The 19,374-nt window shown below is 48.2% G+C and overlaps 6 protein-coding genes across 6 annotated transcripts; 4 read left to right on the top strand and 2 right to left on the bottom strand.

Moving 5' to 3' along the window:
- Window positions 1-475: 475 nt before the first annotated feature.
- Window positions 476-3,278, top strand: J4E87_010629 (uncharacterized protein; the record flags this gene model as incomplete). The annotated part of the gene is made up of 3 exons (XM_049382201.1): window positions 476-501; window positions 594-2,469; window positions 2,517-3,278. 3 exons carry the CDS (start codon window positions 476-478, stop codon window positions 3,276-3,278), a joined length of 2,664 nt encoding a protein of 887 aa, XP_049228025.1.
- Window positions 3,279-6,152: 2,874 nt separating this feature from the next.
- J4E87_010628 (uncharacterized protein) lies at window positions 6,153-6,950 on the bottom strand (the record flags this gene model as incomplete). Its single annotated transcript, XM_049382200.1, has 1 exon — window positions 6,153-6,950. One exon carries the CDS (start codon window positions 6,948-6,950, stop codon window positions 6,153-6,155), a length of 798 nt encoding a protein of 265 aa, XP_049228024.1.
- Window positions 6,951-7,912: 962 nt separating this feature from the next.
- Window positions 7,913-9,217, top strand: J4E87_010627 (uncharacterized protein; the record flags this gene model as incomplete). The annotated part of the gene is made up of 1 exon (XM_049382199.1): window positions 7,913-9,217. One exon carries the CDS (start codon window positions 7,913-7,915, stop codon window positions 9,215-9,217), a length of 1,305 nt encoding a protein of 434 aa, XP_049228023.1.
- A 740-nt stretch (window positions 9,218-9,957) lies between these two features.
- On the top strand, window positions 9,958-10,368 carry J4E87_010626 (uncharacterized protein; the record flags this gene model as incomplete). The annotated part of the gene is made up of 1 exon (XM_049382198.1): window positions 9,958-10,368. The coding sequence occupies one exon, from the start codon at window positions 9,958-9,960 to the stop codon at window positions 10,366-10,368; it is 411 nt and encodes a 136-aa protein (XP_049228022.1).
- A 2,786-nt stretch (window positions 10,369-13,154) lies between these two features.
- Window positions 13,155-14,144, top strand: J4E87_010625 (uncharacterized protein; the record flags this gene model as incomplete). The annotated part of the gene is made up of 1 exon (XM_049382197.1): window positions 13,155-14,144. One exon carries the CDS (start codon window positions 13,155-13,157, stop codon window positions 14,142-14,144), a length of 990 nt encoding a protein of 329 aa, XP_049228021.1.
- A 186-nt stretch (window positions 14,145-14,330) lies between these two features.
- J4E87_010624 (uncharacterized protein) lies at window positions 14,331-16,592 on the bottom strand (the record flags this gene model as incomplete). The annotated part of the gene is made up of 1 exon (XM_049382196.1): window positions 14,331-16,592. One exon carries the CDS (start codon window positions 16,590-16,592, stop codon window positions 14,331-14,333), a length of 2,262 nt encoding a protein of 753 aa, XP_049228020.1.
- Between the last annotated feature and the right edge of the window lie 2,782 nt (window positions 16,593-19,374).

The raw sequence follows: 19,374 nt of genomic DNA, 5'->3' as shown, positions 1-19,374 counted from the left end.
AGAGCTGTAAAGTTGCAGATGTCAATGCTGGAGATGCCGCCTAGTCCATGGCGTGTAATGATGTCAGCACCCCATCCAAGGGAAAATAGGACAGCTACCTCTGCAAAGCACAACTATAGACAAAAAGTCTAAGAGAACTACATTGCGTTTGCATCTTACAGCGGTGTGTCTCAAACACTAATGTAGGCTGCAAGGCACCTGTTCAGTTTTTCCCGCGAAAGCGATATCAGCAAGGGTCTGCTCGCTCGAGGTTCGCGTTTGGCAAGCGCGTAGGAGGCGCGCTTTGATACCCGTGGACGCGCCTGCCGCCTGGAACACCATGCCCTTCCGCTTCGCTGCCTGTTGCACTTCAACAACACGACTCCATTTAAAGTCAGCGCCCTCAATCCGATCGTTGCAGTCGTCTTCCATCTTTCTACGCCGCAATTGCCCTCAGCAGCCTGGTGGCGCACACGACACTCGCACTTTCGTAGCCATGGCTCCGAAGCAGGCCACTCTCGGGTATGTAAAGTCTTCTCAGACTACGTTAGGGTGCGGCGACGGCATTGGAACTCTCCTACAAGCCAATTGGACAATGCTTACGGTCTCTGCAGAAAGTTCTTCGGGAAACCCAACGGCGACGCAGCGAAGCAACAGTCGAAACTCTCCTTCTCCACGAGGCCGAAGCCTGCAAAGAAAGACGTTGAGGCCAAAGGGGAACCTAAGTCATCGCCAGAAGAGGTAAAGAAAGAAGAGAATGACGAAGTCGATTCAGACGCAGACGTCAGGGCACCTGCCAAGGAGAAGGTAGAGGCGGATGACGATGCGATGGAAGTCGATAGTACAACCTCCGACACAGGGAAGAAGAGACAAATAAAAGAAGAGGAAGAGGAGGAGTCCGAAGAAGAACCCCCCACAAAACGACAACGGAGAAAGCCAGCGCAGGAGAAGGAGAAGCCAAAGAAAGCAGCTGCGAAGCCAAAGGCAGACAAAGCACCAGCAAAGTCGAAGAAGGCGGCTGCTAAACCGAAAGCTGCAACACCAGAGGACGACGACGAGGAAGTGTCAGCGCCGGCAAAGGTCGCGAAGGGCAAGAAGAAAGAGGCGAAATCGTCACCTGTACCCGAGGATGATGCCGACTCAAACAAGGAAGAGGAAGAGATCGTGAGCTCCGAGGAGGAGCCAGAAGAGGTCAAGACCAAGGCGAGGAAGAAGGTTCAGACAACGCTTTCGTCCAACACCAAGGACCCTTATCCTGACTGGAAACCGGGTGAGCCAGTGCCTTACGCCGCACTCTGCACAACGTTCTCGAAGATCGAAATGACGACGAAGCGCCTGGAGATTCTCGCCCACTGCTCGCTCTTCCTCCGCCAAGTCTTGCGACTGACGCCATCTGACATGCTCCCAACCGTCATGCTCATGGTGAACAAGCTCGCAGCCGACTACGCAGGCATCGAGCTTGGTATCGGCGAGTCTCTGATCATGAAAGCTGTCTCCGAGAGTACTGGCCGAAACCTACAACAGATCAAGAGCGACCAGAACGAGATTGGTGATCTTGGACTTGTTGCCGCCAAGAGTCGATCCAAACAGCCTACCATGTTCAAACCCAAGGCTTTGACAATAGAAGGCGTACGCAAGGGCCTCATGGGCATTGCTACTGTTGAAGGACAAGGTGCTCAAGGACGAAAGGTGGACGGTATCAAGAAGCTCTTGTCGGCAGCTGATGCGCACAACTCTGGCAAGCATGTTGACATTGAAAAGGACAAGGGTGGACCTAGCGAAGCCAAGTTCATCGTCCGGACACTAGAGGGAAAGCTTCGATTGGGTCTTGCTGAGAAGACTGTGGTGGTAGCTGTCGCGCAAGCTATGATATTCCACGAGATGTCACAGAAGGGCAAGACGCCATCGACTGAAGATTTGGCAAAGGCCGAGGCTACGCTGAAGACAGTTTACAGTGAGCTTCCTAGCTACGAAGTCATCATACCTGCTATGCTTGAGCACGGTATCATGAACCTACGAGAGAACTGTCGCCTACAGCCTGGTGTACCGCTCAAGCCTATGCTTGCCAAACCAACAAAGTCAATCACCGAAGTTCTGGATCGTTTTGAAGGCAAGGACTTCACATGCGAGTACAAATACGACGGCGAGCGTGCCCAAATACACTTTGTCTCTCACGACGCAAAAATGGAGCTGGCGACTGCTGCTCCTACAGCCGGCAAGAGCGACCGCGGTGTTTCCAACATCTTCTCACGAAACTCGGAAGACTTGTCCAAAAAGTACCCTGATATCCTGGCCAAGCTGCCTACCTGGGTCAAGGAAGGCACCCAAAGCTTCGTTCTTGATTGCGAGACGGTTGCTTGGGACATGGTGGAAAAGAAGGTGTTGCCATTCCAGCAGCTCATGACGCGAAAGAGGAAAGATGTCAAGGTCGAGGACGTAAAGGTCAAGGTCTGCGTATTCGCTTTCGATCTCCTCTACTTGAACGGCGAGGTAAGCTTCTTGATTTCTACTTACTGCATCGTCGCTAACAATCGCAGGCTCTCGTGACCAAGTCCTTCCGTGAGCGTCGTGAACATCTCAATGAAGCCTTCATCCCTGTTGAAGGAGAGTTTGCACTCGCCAAGTTTGGCAACACCAACGAGCTGGAAGAGATCCAAATTCTTCTTGAAGATTCCGTCAAGGAAGGCTGCGAAGGCCTCATGGTAAAGATGCTGGATGGGCCAGAGTCCTACTATGAGCCGTCCAAGCGCTCGCAGAACTGGCTCAAGGTCAAGAAAGATTATCTTGCCGGCGTGGGCGACTCTCTGGATCTTGTTGTCCTGGGGGCCTATTACGGCAAGGGTAAGCGCACAAGCTGGTATGGCGCCTTCCTGCTCGCCTGCTACAATCCCTCGACGGAGAAGTACGAGACTGTTTGCAACATCGGTACCGGTTTCTCGGAAGCCATTCTTGAGACTCTCCACAAGACGCTCTCCGAGATTGTTATCGACCGCCCTAAACCCTTCTATACCCATTCTACCGGCAACAAAGACCAGCCCGACGTCTGGTTTGAGCCGCGTTATGTCTGGGAAGTCAAGACGGCCGATTTAACCCTGTCTCCACGATACAGGGCTGCCGCAGATGAGGTGTCTGGTGGCGGCAAGGGCGTCAGTCTGAGATTCCCCCGATTCATCAAGGAGAGAGACGACAAGAAGCCTGACCAAGCAAGCTCAAGTCGCATGATTGCTGAGATGTACCAGAGGCAGGAGAGTGTTAGCAAAAGCAAGGGCCCGAGTGCTGATGATGACTTTGAATATTGAGGTGGTGATGATTCAGGTCAAGCGGAATGGGGTACAATATTGCAGGAATATATTCCATGTCCTGTGACGAGGATTCTATAGCATAGTAACGCCGAAATCTCCAGGTCGTTGACTCGCGACCCATGAGTCAATACTGACTCGCTCATTCGCAACGAAATACTCGAACAATCGAAAGCTCGTATAGTGGGAATCTTGGCCTGCTCTATACTAATACCATAACATAGATGCCCTAGTAGTACACATCTCCTTCTAGTATTGCTATTCATCAAGGTTTCCAAACCACAAGCATGGCCACAATCGACGATATCCTCGCTTACAAATAATCAGTACCACCCCAACGGTAACAAGGCGGCCAGCTTCGTCAAGCAGCCAAGCCGGCCTCCGTCCACTTCACGGCATTCGCCATCGCAGACATCACGCTACGAAGACAAACACATCGAGAAACCCATGAACCATCGGCCCACAAACAGGCCACAACAGTCCCCACATTCTACTTCTGCAAACTCCACCCTGGCCCTAGCTCCCCTCGCCTTGGGTCTGTGAGAGAAGAGCGGCACGAACCTCCGCGCTCCACTAGGGCGTCGTTCCGGCGCAATCTTAGCTCCTCATTGGCCCAACGTGTCTCCCGATCCGATTGCGGCATCCTCGCGTAGTGTGACTGCGGTCTTGGGAGTAGGATAGTGATCGCGATTTGGGGGCGGTGCTCCGCGGAACAATTCGCCGGTGTGGGATGGCTTCACCTTTTTTCTTTGACGCAATTGGATTGCCTGTTTAAGATGGGTGTGAATCAGCGCAGGGGATTGGTTTGGATTTGGATTCCGTGGGTGTGGCTAATGTGGTGGGCAGAGCATGATGCAGGTGGTGATTGAAAGGGGTGTTGCTGGTACGATTATGCTGGCGAGAGACTTTGTTGTAGTGGATCTGGGATTGTTGGCGCTTGCAGCTTGGAGTCTTCTTGTCTAGATGATACCGGTTTCAATACATTGTGCATGCATCCTTCTCGTTGTTTGTGTCACTGGCGGCGGGAACAACAACTAGGTAGGTAAATCTCGCGAGCGGTGGATTCGGTCTTGCAGATCAGCAGCTTCCGATCCGAACCAAGCCTGTCATCCGAGAAGGGTGTAGGATTAGTCTAGCAGAAAGCTAGAACGAACTGCGAATATAGGTGTAGTGTCTCAAGTTCCATTGAAAAGTCATGCTATGACTAGGCAGTGCAAGGCAGGAGCAAATGCCTATAACCGGCGCTTATAACCTAGCATCAGCGCCAACACACCCTCGCCAGTACCAGAAGGTCGCAGAGATTACTTACAATCGGCGATATACCACAGCACCATGAGTAGCAGTCACAGTACCTGGTAGTCCAAAAGCCCCACTGCGGCACACGCACCCACATCTACCACCCAATACAACTGACATCGGGCAAATCAACCGCGTCCCATTTCCACGGACCGCACTGCCCACACGCCAAACTACCAGCTAACAGTGCCGAAAAACCCATAACCAGAAACAAGCCCCCATCCCAACAATCGCATTTGGGGCGACCAAGAAGTGAAACCCCCATTAGTAAACTTTTCGGGTTTAGTTCATCTGCAACAATGCGTATGCAGGGTCCATGACCCGGTGGCGAAAGGCAACGCTACAGGCCACGCGATCGGCGGATAGCGTGGTTAGCGACGTTCTTACATATCCGTGAGGTATCGCAAGAGCTGTGGCAAGATCGAGGAATTCGAATCGAGAAGACGTTTGGTCCGCAAGCGGGCGGAGCGAGTGGGTAATATTGATGTTTTGCGAGGGTGAGTCGTATTGTTTTCTGATAAACCAAGTCGGCTTTAGTTGTACAAGTACAGTCAATCCAATTTCCGAATGTTCCTTTGAACTGGGTGTGCCTTTCTGTGCACTCTCCGGTTCCCTTTCACTTCTCAATTCTTCGCACCTTTTTTGCCCCCGACTGTTTGCATCCTATCCTCTTCCTTATGCACGCGTAGGAATCTGTCTTGAAGCCTCCCCTTCCTTTGGATTGGCAGATTGCTTGCAGATTTCTGCTAAGCAGAAGAAGGAAGCAACCTCCGTTAGGCGCCGTCTCGTGCGTAATGCAACCGCAACAGACCAGTCCAGCTATTTCCGGCGACAGTGCTGCGGCACGCCCTCTACGCCCTCTCCTCCCTGCAGCCTCACCGAGAGTAGAGGCTCCACCATCGCAACCGAAGCGAGCTCGCGTCTCTCTAGCTTGTGCAGCCTGCAGAAGTCGTAAAACCAAGGTACCGACAGACCAAGTACATTGCATGTATATAAAGCAACATCAGCAAAGTAGCCTTCTGATCTTTTGAACCCATAGTGTAACGGCGACCGTCCCATTTGCAGTGAATGCACGTCCCGCGATTCCGTGTGCCAGTACACGGAAACAGAGAACACTCAGTCGAAACGTAAACATCAAGACCTGGAAGAGTTGTTCGAGATGCTCAAGTCGCTGCCGGATGAGGAAGCGAGTGAGATCCTGGCGAGAATCAGAGCTGGTGTGGATCCGAGAGACATTGTTGATAGCGTGAAGCATGGTAATATGCTTGTGCAGTTTGCTGCGACGTTTGGAGAAAGTAGGGGTAGTGTGAGCAGTGAGGTTGATGGAGCTAGTGTGGGCGGAAGTGGAGATTTTTCGGGCGAAATGCAGGAGCCGGGGATGGATGCGGACTCACCATCCAAGCAGAATAGCTGACGAACTGAATCAAAGATACCTGGCATGCGTCGGCATCGACGTGGCGGGTCCATTCCTGGCTGGCCAGGCGTATGTCAGACCTGCGAAATGGCCCTTTTCCAAGTCTATCCCGAGCCTTCGATGCACACCTGATGCATCTATATTCATCGCACGCAGTCGTACAATCATGCGGTGAGATCGTCTTGGTCTGTGTGTCGAAACAGATGGTCCCTGAGTTGTGCCCAAACGTACCTCTGGGATGAATTGCCGGACGTTTGTACGTATGATATCATGTTCTTTCTAAAGAGGTTGATTTCCCATTCATCTTCCGTCCATGTCCAGACGTCATCCTCAAACAATACCTTGAGATCGACCTCTTCGCTATGATACTCGACTTTGACTACGAAACCTTTGGCTCTCAGCCCATGGTAGGTGCGAGCGACAAGTTTCAGGAACAGTGAACCATGATCCCAGCCCGGGCCCAAGTCTTCTTCTTGTCTTATAGCCAAGGTAACAACTCTAGCTCGGGTCTGCATATGGCGACGGTGTTCGTTGTGAGTAGTAACACGTTCAGTGTGTGAAATGTCCAGCAAAGCCGTGACACCATCATTGATCTCTGAAAGATAGTCTTCTCGTGTATACGCCGTTGCATCCGCCGTGCGCGAGCCTTGATCGTGTGTCTTGCTCTCCTGAATCTCGGAGAATTCGCTGTCAGTCAGCGCGTCACACTGGAAGGTCACACGCAGATCCAAATTCCTTGCCAACTCTTCCATGGTAAATCCAACACCAAATGCGTCTCTCCTCACAAAGTCCGCCACGGAAGTGTCGAGCAATAGGCATTCAGCCACGGGATCCTTGTCGTCAATTGGGCGCAGGTCTTTGCCAACGACATCTCGGAATAGCTTGAGAGCCTCTTTAGCGAACACCAGTCCTACGAAAGTCTTGTCGATGAAATGAGGTGGCCGAAGGTTCATGTACAGCATTGATAACCCTGCTGGTGTGTCTGGATCGTGATCTACGCTGAACCAAGGCTCATGGAATAGTTCCCACCAACAGATTACACTGCGAGTCGGATCGTGTTTCTCGTCAGGTTGCCATAACTGCGTGTAGATGTTATCCCGCAGCTCTCGCGGTAAGTTCAAAACACGTGCGACGACGTCCATGTTTGCAGCATTCGTGTAGCGAATAATTGCTGCATGTAAAACATCGGTCAAGTGGTCATAGCGACGCAGCCTCTCTTCCACGCCATCCTCGGATGATGCGGTACTCCGGAGGTGAAGTTTACAGTTGAGGCTAGCTCTATGGCTGTAATTAACTTTGGAAGCTGACGGCTGTCGCAGCACTTACTGCTTGAGCTCGCGTTCAGCGCAGTCTCGCGCTTGCTCGAATTGCCGATACATTGTTGGCGCGTCTGTATTATAAAGAACCATACCTAGGTAGACCCAGACGTTGGCGAGACGGTTGCGCAGATGATGTAGAGGCAAGGGCAGTCGTTACGAGGCGAGGTACGATTCGTTAGCCACGCCTGCGGGTGACTCATCAAAAGGCGTCCATCCGCAGTAGATATCGACTACAAGGGTACAAGGCTCACTCTTCATTCGTACACGTCCCTGGATGTCGCCTATCACGACCGAAGCTCTGGATAATAGCTGTAGGCCTCGGGTACAGGTGGACGTTGCATCGTCTCGACGCCCCGTGATTCCAGGGCTCATTCCGCGTCTAGGACAGGGGATAGTCCCTTGAGATAATTATTCCCAATATAGTGAAGTTGCTTCCAGTTGTCAATCAGGCGTGGAGGCTACGTGATGTTGCTAGGACTTGAGTGTCCGACCTTCAGTCGCGGTCCTATCGATAAGCAACTTTAATCGCTTCCCACCCAAACACCTAAGCAACGTGCCCTGCAGACGGCTTGGTGATCGCATCCCACGATATCACCACCTGCGCCATGAAGCCTGGCAACCTGCCAATGCGCACACAGTCGCGGCCAGTATGTCAGTTGTGTGACTACATACTGCAGAAGCCTGCAAGCCGCCGCGCATTCCTCTCCGCATCCTCCCTCCGAACACCCTCGATACGGCGGCAAAACGCGCGAACCACGACTCTGACACCCCGTATATTGGTACGAAGCATCGCGACAACACCTCGGACGGCAGCAGCGATTGACACGCGCGAAGATGGCGGCCTACATACGTCGGACAGAATTGCGGCGTTGAAGAGTCACCTTGCCCAAGTGGAGGCGCGAATACAGGAAATATTCAATTCACCCAAGGTCGAGAAGGAGCACGTTATAATGGAAGCGTTTGAAGGACTGGACAGCATTGCGCAAGAAGCCATTGCCATACGCGCACGCCAGCCTCAACTACAGAAGGCGGCAATAAGGCAGAGCTCAGCGGGCGCCATACTCTCTGGACTGGACGGAGACGAGACGGCGGAGACGGCGAAAAGAAAGAGCTCGAAAATGCTGGGATTGGATGCCCTGCCCTCGCCGTCGTATCTTTCGAAGCTCGCCGAGCGTCTCCTAAAGCACGAGAAAGTCTTCCTATCACCGAACGTCCTCGCTATATACATCCACCTACAGCGACTACTTGCCCGACCGAAGACTATTCCCGAGGCACTCTACCTCTACGCGAACAAGCCGGTCCCAGTTGAAGGCTCGTCGCCACCCAAGTTCTCCAAGCCCTCGCCCAAGTCGGCTAAGCAGGTCATTCCAGCTGATCTCGCTGACGAAGCGCTCACGGCCGCCATCGACGCGAAAGACCTAGCACTGGCCCTCGATGTCGTCGATCACACCTACCGCGCTCCCGCATGGCGGCGGCATCGCATACTCACAAAGATGGGCTTACCGGGGGTGCTCGTCGGCCTCACCCCACTCGCTCTCTACATGATCGCCCAGGAACTCTCCGTCTACAGCGGCTTCATCGACCCGTGGACCTTCAAGCTCTACGCCTTCATGGGCATGAGCACGTATGTCTTGTGCACCGGCACGCTCGGATTCGTCGCTCTTACAACATACAACGATCACCACGACCGAGTGGTCTGGAGGCCTGGTGTCCCGCTGCTGGATCGATACATAAGGGAAGATGAGCGGGCGGCATTGGATCGTATTGCATGCGCATGGGGTTTCAAGGAAGTGTGGAGACGGGGTGATGAGGAGGGTGATGATTGGGAGGGGTTGAGACAGTTGGTCTTGCTCCGGGGTATGGTGCTCGATAAGCCGGATCTGATGCCTGGTATGAATCCTGGAAGATAGTGGAAGTATGTATCAAAGCAATGGACACGTATTACATTCTACCAGAATACACGCACTGAAATATCGAGTTCTGTGTACTAGGGGAGGGCTAGCAGAATACACGTCTACGGGAAATGCAAAAAGCTAGTTCTCAACACCGAACAGACCTGGAATGTATTACAGGGCTTACGTTGCTATAATCGGGATCTTTCAAACTATAAGAGATGTTCTCCTTGCGGGATGTCTCTTCCATGTGCAAAAAAAATCGGTTTGTTGCGACACCTGTGTGATTCGAACACACGCTCCCGAAGGAACTGGCTAACTTTCCGGTGAAGGACTAGCAGGCCAGCGCGTTAACCACTCCCTAGAATTTGGATTAGTAAGCGTTGATGGCAGAGGGACTGGAGGAGGTCGTACGCCAAAGTGCCGGAAAATCATGTATTTTACTGATTGATGCAAGCTCGACTAAATGGAAACAATATATACTGCCAACTAAGCAGAAAAAACATGAACAGCTTCCAGACAACCGTTCACCAGAGCGGTGGATGATTCAGTGGGCTCAGGCAACAGCTCAGCGCATGGCGGGGTAGCTCCGTTCTTGTGCCCCACCAGATGCGGTCATGGTCCACACAGACTTACGCCGCAACTTTACTCACCAAACCTTACACACCCCAATTTCACAGCTCGACTGACGTCCCGGCTACTGCCTGCGAACCCAATAAACCCTCAGACCACGCGCTACTCTCGAACCACCTCCCGCCATGTCCGCCGACGCCGCCCCCATAACCTTCACGCGCTTCTCCAAAGCCCTCGAAGACCTCTCCGTCGAATCGCTCTACGCCAAGTACTCCGAGCTCACCAACCAACTCACACACCTCGAATCGAGCAACAAGCAGCTCGAGGAGTTTGCGCGCGAAAACGACGACCGCGACTGCTACGAGGCGCTGATGGAGAACAAACAGGTTATGAAGAGGTTCGAGGAGCGGAGGGAGGCGATCAAGAATGAGGTCAAGGATGTGAGGGGTCTGCCGTGGAGGCCGCGGGAGGAGGAGAAGGTAGATGGTGCTGCGACGAACGGCAGTGTGGCTCCGGCGACGAATGGTACCGCGGCTGAAGAACAGAGGAATGGTGATGCGCCGGCGCCTGAGGGTGACGATGGCGTCTATCTTTGAGGCGTTCACGACACGGATGCGATACACAGGACACGTGCGGGGTACTCAGCCGAGGCGCGCAGACGCGCGTGCGAGTGTTTGTGTGGCAAGAGCAAGTTGCCTGAGTGGATATATACATTGAGTGTTACATGCGAGTGCGTATATCTACTTCCACTGCGCTTCTTCAACTGACAGATTTGTAGTATACGGCCCTCCAACTACTACATCTTCGAAACACATTGCGTGAACGGTTCTGATCACATTACATCATGGATGAAGACGTGTATGGCTTCATAAAAACCCCGGCTTCATCCATATAGCCAGCACTCAGACATCTGAGTTTTGAGGGACCTCGACTCATCCAGGAACAAGGCCGGGGTACTAGAGGAGCACTTTCCGTCGATGCTAGTGGAGCTGCAGGATTTAGGCGGTAGCAGCACCTTCTGCGATCCTGCCATCTTTCCAACACAGTGTAATTGTTACCGGCAGTTTCGAATTCCAGTGAGAGGGGCTCATCATGAGGCTAAATAGATGGGTATGCGATGCCTGTAATGTCAAACCATTATACATCTGCTGATACAACGACCTTCCCAATCACAACATCATAAGTCTTAGCAATCGACAGCTTGCAGTGTGAGAAGTAAGATGAAGGAATGCGCAACGTTCGCTACTTCCTCAGCGGACGCATTCCGAATAGGGAAGTGGCTGAGTCAGCACTCGCTTCGTCTACAACTCAGACAGCAGCTTGCACTCCTTCCTCATCTCAATTATGCCACCCACATATACTGTACAATTGACGTCTCAGCCAGAATATGCAGTACTCATAGCCAACCGGCTCGTTGGTTTGCCTGCACGAACTCACGACGGCTAAATATTCCTTGTCCTTGTATCCCGTACCTACAAACCCTAGGCCAATATGGACATTTTGCCATCTCGTCGGACAGCGAATGCACCGAGGAATTAATCTCGCTGTCTGCTTTACGAGGAGTCTTAGCAGACGTGTCAAGTCAGCCAACCCACAACACGATTGAGTCTCAGTATGGACGCAACGGGCGGCGTTGAATATTCCGTCTCTGGGCAAGACGCCACATATCATCAAAACCACGCGACTGCCGACAACTATATTACTTCCCCACGGGGCATTTAAGCGCCAGAACCATGCTAACATCCGTCTTGGGAACGTTTCCTGCAGCCACGGGAGATGCCTAGTGTCTTGGGATGCCCAGCTTCCTACACGGCTCCTACAGGCTTGGTATGGGGTACAGTGGATTCGGAAGGTACCCATAAGATAGGCTCCGTGCTTCCGAATGTACGATGACATCCGCCGAGTTGTGTGTCAAGGTACAGTCAAGATACAGTAAGATACCGCGCAGAGAGATACTGTCGCAAGAGTTCGCCATAACTGTCAACACGGTAAGGGGCTCACTTGCTCAATATACAGCCCTAGTCCTCGTGCCGACCCTTGCGCTCAGCTTACGACTTGTACTACTAGTCCACATTGAGTCGGTCATCTGGTCGGCTTTGATTCCTCGGCAACGTTCTAAGTGACTTGGCTGCCAGCACTGTCGGTGGCGCCACGCACCACCGCTGTTCATACTCACGGGCAAAGAAATTCCACGAGTCGACTCAACTACCGACCCTACCGCCTCGTCTTCATACGAATCTTGGAATGATCTCAGTAGCGTAGGTGGTAGGTGTACTCGGCGACCACGTCCTCTCCATCTAGAACGCACTCCGTACAATCTTACAGCAGACTCATGGTCTATGCGCGACCGGAATGAACTGCTTCGAGATCACTCACCGACTCCAGGGCGGTGCAAAAGCGGTTGTTATCTTCCCCTGTGCTACGCGCAGTTGAAACGAAACAAAGATCCACATCCATTGACGTCGTCTCAATGTCAGGACGGTGGGTATCAATGCGCCGCAGCATAAGCATTGCCAACAACTTCAACCTCGCTAAGATCCCGTCTGAGCTGCCTGTAATCGTTCAAACGCTGGCCTGACCACCACCAGCATTGTTGCGCCACCGACATTTCTGCACCTGCTTCTAGATTCCGCCCACCGGGTGTTTCACGGTGTTTTGACATCTGGTCACAGCGGGCACTAAACCTTGAGTGGCGCGATTAGTGGATTCTGGTAAACACCCGGTGGCAGTTTCTGTATCACAAAGCTAACTACCACTCACATTTGTGGGAATACCGCCGAGATTTTGTTTCCAGCAATCAACACAGCTGTCCACCCTCTGTCGCGTCTAAACATTGAAACAAAATGGTTGCATGGCCTTGTTACTACCAATTGCAGAGACCAAAAGACGTCAAAATAGAGCCTTCAGCCCTAGCGATCAGACCGTTAGTTGCCGCATAAGCCTGCATGGAAATCAAGCATTACCCACCACGACTTGGCGCCTTCCCCAACCGGGCTTCTGAACGGCATGGCATCCCTTTGCCGGGTAATCCCCGCATTACGGAGAATTGGTGTCCGCGCAGGTACGCCAATTCCCTTGAAACACCATGTCATTAATATACCCACAACAACGGAACAATATACTACGCCGCAAACAGACCCACGGTATGGAGATCAATTTCCAGCGCCGGGATGAGCTATGACCGAGGCCAATGTGATCGGTCGAGACAATGAGGTGGTCTGCGTAGTGGAGACGATGTGACAGGCTGTGTACGTTGTGGGTTGGTAGGTCCGACATCAGGCTTGGAGGTATAAGTATCCTGTTGCTGTCCGTCTGTAAGGCCCCACCACACAACCAAGTCTCTCATTCACTCACTCAACAGTCTCTCCACACATCAGCAACCATGCGTTTCACTCCTACCGACCTCAGCCTTCCCGCTGTCGCAGTCGCCTTCTTGGGCGCAACTGCTTCAGCCCAGACTTGCCAGCTTCCCACCAGCTACAAGTGGACTTCATCCAACGCTCTTGCCCAGCCCAAGGCCGGATGGGCCAACCTCAAGGACTTCACCACCCAGATGGTCAACGGCAAGCACCTCGTCTACGCCACCAACCACGACACCGGCTCCAAGTACGGCTCCATGAACTTCGGCGTCGTCTCCAACTTCAACGAGCTCGCATCTGCTCCCCAGAACGCCATGAGCCAGGGCCTCGTCGCACCCACTCTCTTCTACTTCAAGCCCAAGAGCACCTGGGTCATTGCCTACCAGTGGGGACCTACCGCTTTCTCCTACAAGACCTCCTCCGACCCCACCAACGCCAACGGCTGGAGTGCGGCCAAGCCCCTCTTCTCTGGAACCATCACTGGCTCCAGCACTGGTCCCATTGACCAGACCCTGATCGGTGACGGTACCAACATGTACCTGTTCTTCGCCGGTGACAACGGCAAGATCTACCGCTCCAGCATGCCCCAGGGCAACTTCCCCGGCAACTTCGGCACTGCCTCCACCGTCGTCATGAGCGACACCCAGAACAACCTCTTCGAGGCTGTCCAGGTCTACACCGTCAAGGGCGGAACCTCCAAGAAGTACCTCATGATCGTCGAGGCCGTCGGCTCTGGTGGCCGCTACTTCCGCTCTTTCACTGCCTCCAGCCTCGGCGGCAGCTGGACCCCCAACGCTGCTACCGAGCAGAACCCCTTCGCCGGCAAGGCCAACAGCGGTGCCACCTGGACCAACGACATCTCCCACGGAGACTTGGTCAAGGTCACCAACGACGAGACCATGACCGTCGACCCTTGCAACCTGCAGCTGTTGTACCAGGGCCGCAACCCCAACGCCGGTGGCGACTACGACCGTCTCCCCTACAGGCCCGGTCTCCTTACCCTCAAGAAGTAGAGGGCGACTACTTTGGCTTGTTAAAAAGTCTTTCATTGTACATACATTTTTGAGCTGGAGAGTTGTATATAGTCTGGCTGTTGATTTCGCTTCTTTCCTTTAGCCCTGAGGGCCACCTTTTGAACAAATGAATTCATGGGTATCGTAAGATGCCTAGTTCTACACATGATCCTCTTCCAACTATTGCTATGTGAAACATGATTTGATCGCTCGTCTTGCTAGGAAGAGACCTCTGCTAAACTCCTCCTTGCGCTTCTGGTCTTTGAATATCTCTTCTCTGCAGACTTCAAGCCCTTTTCTCTCTCTGACCGCGATCTCTTGAAGTACACGTCGACTTTGCTCATCCAAGAACGTATTGTCTCCCTGCCATCTAGCCAGCGCTTCATGCATCTCCATGAATGCCCAAGCCATACCAACTAGCACATCCCGGTGTGTCAGCCATCGCATGCCCATCCAAACCATCCACTGTGAAAACGACACAATCTCATCACTACCCAAAGCAACACCCTCTTTCAAGCTGACAGGTACATGCAGACCTTCCCTGCGGCACATGCGCAAGCCAAGTTCCACAAGACCGACAGCGTGACCGTCGTCGGTCCGATGAACTTCGTCCATGCCGGCGACACCAGGACCTTCCGCACTGAACCCGGTCTGTGCGCGAAGTACGCGTACGATGGCGGAGCCGAACATGTCAGCAGCGCGGACGGGTAGCGCGGGTAGTGCTTCAAGTAGAGTGGGTGAGGTAAGCCATAATGGGAGGAGATTGCTGAGATTCAGGTTGCTGAAATCGAGAATGAGGGATTCGTCGATGCTCAGATTGCTGATGTCAGAGGTCGTGAACGAAGTAATTGGTTCTGGTGTCGCGAGGACGGGGTAGTTGGTAAGGATGTTCAAGTCCTGGGTCACGGCTTCTACCGGGGGACTAGAAGATTGTCCCGTGAAGTCAAAGTACACGCTTGGATCAGACTGTGGACACTGAACGGGCGAGCCAAGTTCGTCGATCCAGGCTTTCACGACTTCCACCTCCTTCTCAGTAAAACTTCCAAACATCTTGCCTTCCCATGATAACTCCTTGACCAGTCGGCTCTTTTCACTGTCGCCCTTTATAACCCAAGGTTTGCAGTTACTCAGATCATGTAGGAATTCTTTCTGCCACTGAGCGTCTTTGAAAGCATTTGGCTCTAGCCAGTCCACCAAAGAACGGCGGCCAATTTTCAGGCGACTGTTACAGTGGATTTTATGAGCAACGAAGCTCTTTGCAGCGAATATGTCGATCAAAGCCGCCTCTGTGCCGGTACGAGGAAAGGGCTCTTCGGCCTGGACCTTGAGCGATGGACTTTCGGGAGTCGTAGGTAAGCCCTCAGCGAGGATGTAGCCAGCTTGTACGCGTTTCCACGCGATAAGCGCGGCTTTCTCCCCTTCTTGCTCTGCAACCAATTCGATGTAGTTGGTCACTGCAGCCATTGCCATCGCAGCGTGGCCCGAATCGGCATTATCGATGGAAATATGAAGCTCGAAGTAGTAGGGGTTTAGTCGAAGTTCACGAAGTTCCTTGACGGTCTTCAGCAAGTGGAGCGGCAGACTCTCGTACGCCATGTTGAAGCCCAAAGCCTCTGGAAAGAATTCGTGGGGGAACAAGGAGATGGTGAGCTGAGCCATGGCGGCTTTCCAGCAGCGCGCTTCAGTCAGATCGTGACGGGGGTGAATAAAGTCTTCCGAATCGGCAGCCGGAAGCCCAGCTTCGATGTCCTCCATCAGTTCTCGATACACATGGACATGATTCTTTGCGAGATCGCCGTCTCCAAGCTCTTCGGACATGACTTGCCAGGCATTCTTGGTGATTTGACGGTACTTGAAGGGCGTGCTAACCTTGTTGATGTGTCCGAGCCATGCGCCATCGACGTACTTGACTGGTGCTGCTTGCTTGAGCCACCATTTGGCTTCTTCCTTGTCACTAAACATCTCGCGGGATCCACCGGCTCTGCGACGCGTAAGGTACTCTTCCCAGCGGTTGGTGACGTCGACGTCCTTGGCTTTGAGGAACTCATCTAGTCCATCGCGCGAGAACCCTGCGACGGCTAGGATCCCGCTGTGGGCTTCCTTAGCTGCATCGGCGATTGTTGAGGAGAGAAGACCAAGGAGAAGCTCGCGACACTCTGGTAGGATTTCGGGGTGGTGTTCGAGATGATGGAGTTTGTAGTAGAGCTGCTTGTATATCTCCAGTTCGGGGTCGATTGAATGATTCGTCTGAATGACGGGAGATGTCTCCAAAGTCCCGTCATCCACTGGTGGTTTGGCATCGTTGGTAGCGGGTATGGTTGGGCTGCCTGGAGTTTCAAGATCCTTTCTTCTTGACCGTCCTTTCGCAAGACGATTTCGAATCTCATTGTAGGCAATGACTGCAAGAAATGCAATGAGTACAGCTGTAGTAGTCTGTAGAATAAACATTATAAGTAATCTATCGTAATGTGCAGGCAGGAGTTTAGTGTAAATAGTAATCTATTCTTCTAGCTATAAAGTAGCACATAGGTTTTAACTATTACTAGTGCACCTATAGCAAAGCATGCGCCTCTACGCAAACACGCATAGTAGATTATACTAACAATAAATACTACGTAGCAGTGTCTTTTAAGATGTCTATTAAAATAGAATAAGATAAAAATTAATTAAATACTAAAAGTAGGTAGTAAAGCTACTCTTATATACTAGCTACTAAGAAGGCTAGAAACTAGCTACTTAAATATTTAAATTCTAACACTTTCTCTTAAAATTTAATAATCTTATACTACTATTAAGGCTAAGTAGCCTTATTAAACTCTTTAAACTTTATAGAAAAAAGAGAAAAAAGTACTACTTATTACTCTAAGTTTAGCTAAAACTTCTCTATTTTTTTAGTCTAAGAGCTACTCTAAAGCGCTTAAAGGTAACTTACTATAAAAGCTTTATAAGCTTATTAGCTACCTAATTAGCTATTAGAATATACTCTAGCGTAATTATACTAGCTATTAGATTCTAGCTCTAAAAAGTTTAAGCTAACTTAGTACTAGCTATAAATATCTTAGAATTACTATTATAGCTTAGTAGTAATTTATCTTTAGTCTTTTTAAAATAATATATCTAATTATAGTTTAATATTATATATTTAGTATTTAACTAACTCTATTATTTAATATTTAAATTACTTTACTTTATAATACTTTTATATATACTATTTAGATATAATAAACTTTAAAGTAAGTTTTTTTAGTATAATATAATATAGTAGTAAGTAAGCTATACTATTCTTACGCGTAATAAATAATAACTAAAAAAAATTAGCTTTTATATCTCTAGAAGTAGTAATACTACTTACTAAGAAACTTATAGACTTATTAAAAGCCTCTTTAAGTATTACTAACTTAGTCTTAATTATTAAAAATAGTAATATACTATTAGAGCTTATTTTAGAGCTAACTAGGCTTTTATAAGCTACTACTACTAATAGTAAAAATAAATAAACTACTTTAACTTATAAACTTAAAAAGTTATATAAGTAGAAATAATTAAAGTATACTTATTAAGATATAGCTTATTTTAAAGAATTAAAGTATAAAATACTTATAAATAACTACTTAGCTCTTAAAGTAAATATTATTTACTATACTTTAACTATAAAAAATAAGTTTTAGTTAAATTTAAAAGCTTTATACTCTAAAGACTTAAAGATATTTACTATATATAACTACTTATAGTATAACTACTAGATATATAATTATAAAACTATCTTTAAAGAAGTACTTTCTACTTTTTTAATAAGTACTTAAAAAGTAAACTTTACTATAAAATTTCTTAATAAAACTACTTACTTTACTTAAAATATTTACTTCTAAAACTATATAAGGCTTAAGGTATTTTAAATACTTACTTAGAAGAAACTTAAAGTAGTTATACTTAATATACTTAGTTCTAAGTTATTATAGTACTTTATAGTTTATAATAGACTTAAGTAGACTAAATAAAAGCTAAATTAGAATTTTAACTTTTTTTTAGTTTATCTTAATACGCTTTAAAGTAAACTAAGTAACTATCTAAAAGAGTAGCGCTATATAAACTTTATAAGTACTTTTCTTTTTAATATTTAGAAAAAACTTTTACTTTAAAACTAAAAAGACTATAATATAGTTTTTAAGCTTAATATTTTAGCTTACTACTATTAAAGTAAAATAAAGCGTACTACTATACTTTCTAAGTATCTAGCTTATAAAAAAAAGTTTTATAGCTATTAAACTTAGAACTTTTTTTTAAAGTTTTCTTAGACTTAGAAAAAAGCTAAGAAGTTTAGTTTAGTAAAACTTAACTTATAACTAGCTAAATTAAACTAAAATAGTTTAAAAAACTCTAGTATAGTTTATTAAAAGTATAATAAAACTAAATACTTTTAAAAAACTATTTAAAGTTTAAAAAAAACTCTAAAAGCTTATCTAGTTAGAGATTAAAAAAAAATAGTAAATAAAAAAGCTAAAGTTTTTCTTAGCTACTTATATTACTCTAAACTTAGTATTCTAGAACTTAAAACTTCTTTATAACGTACTTTACTTTAAGCTAGTAAAGCTACTAATAGTAAAGGTATTACTTAGCTAATTAGAGCTTATTAAGGCTTTAGTAAATAGAAGTTTTTAGTTAAACTTTATTTTAGCGTTACTTACTATAGAGTAAAACTTACTAGTTTACTTTCTATCTAAGCTATTAGTAAATAAAGTAAATAGTAAAGAATTAAAAATTTATAGTACTACTATAGTAACTATAAAAGTAGTAGATTCTTATAGAAAATAAAAGACTTAGAATATTCTATATATTATTATAAAAGTCTATAAGTATTAGATATACTTAGGTCTACTTTAGATAGATATATATTACTTAAAAATTAGCTACTTTATATAAAAGCTACTCTTTTAAAGTACTAAGTTTAAGAATAAAACTATTTATAGAAAGATTATACTAAAAAAAGTTAAAAAGTATAAGAAAACTATACGTAATTTTATAGTAGATATATATAATTATTTTATTACTTTAATACTTTAGTTTAGCTTAGAAAAAGCTAAAGAAAGTAGTTTACTTCTATAATATATTAAGTTTACGTACTTTAAGTTAAAAGATAACTTAAGAGTTTTTACTAACTATAGTCTATAAGACTTAGCTATTAATTTACTACTTAGAACTATAGCGCTCTATTAGCTATTATATAATTTTT

The sequence above is a fragment of the Alternaria ethzedia genome (assembly GCF_023757985.1).
Source record: "Alternaria ethzedia strain BMP 0044 chromosome Unknown scaffold_53, whole genome shotgun sequence".
NCBI lineage: Eukaryota > Fungi > Ascomycota > Dothideomycetes > Pleosporales > Pleosporaceae > Alternaria > Alternaria ethzedia.
Note: the sequence above shows the minus strand (reverse complement) of the source record. Positions and strands in the feature narration are given on the sequence as shown.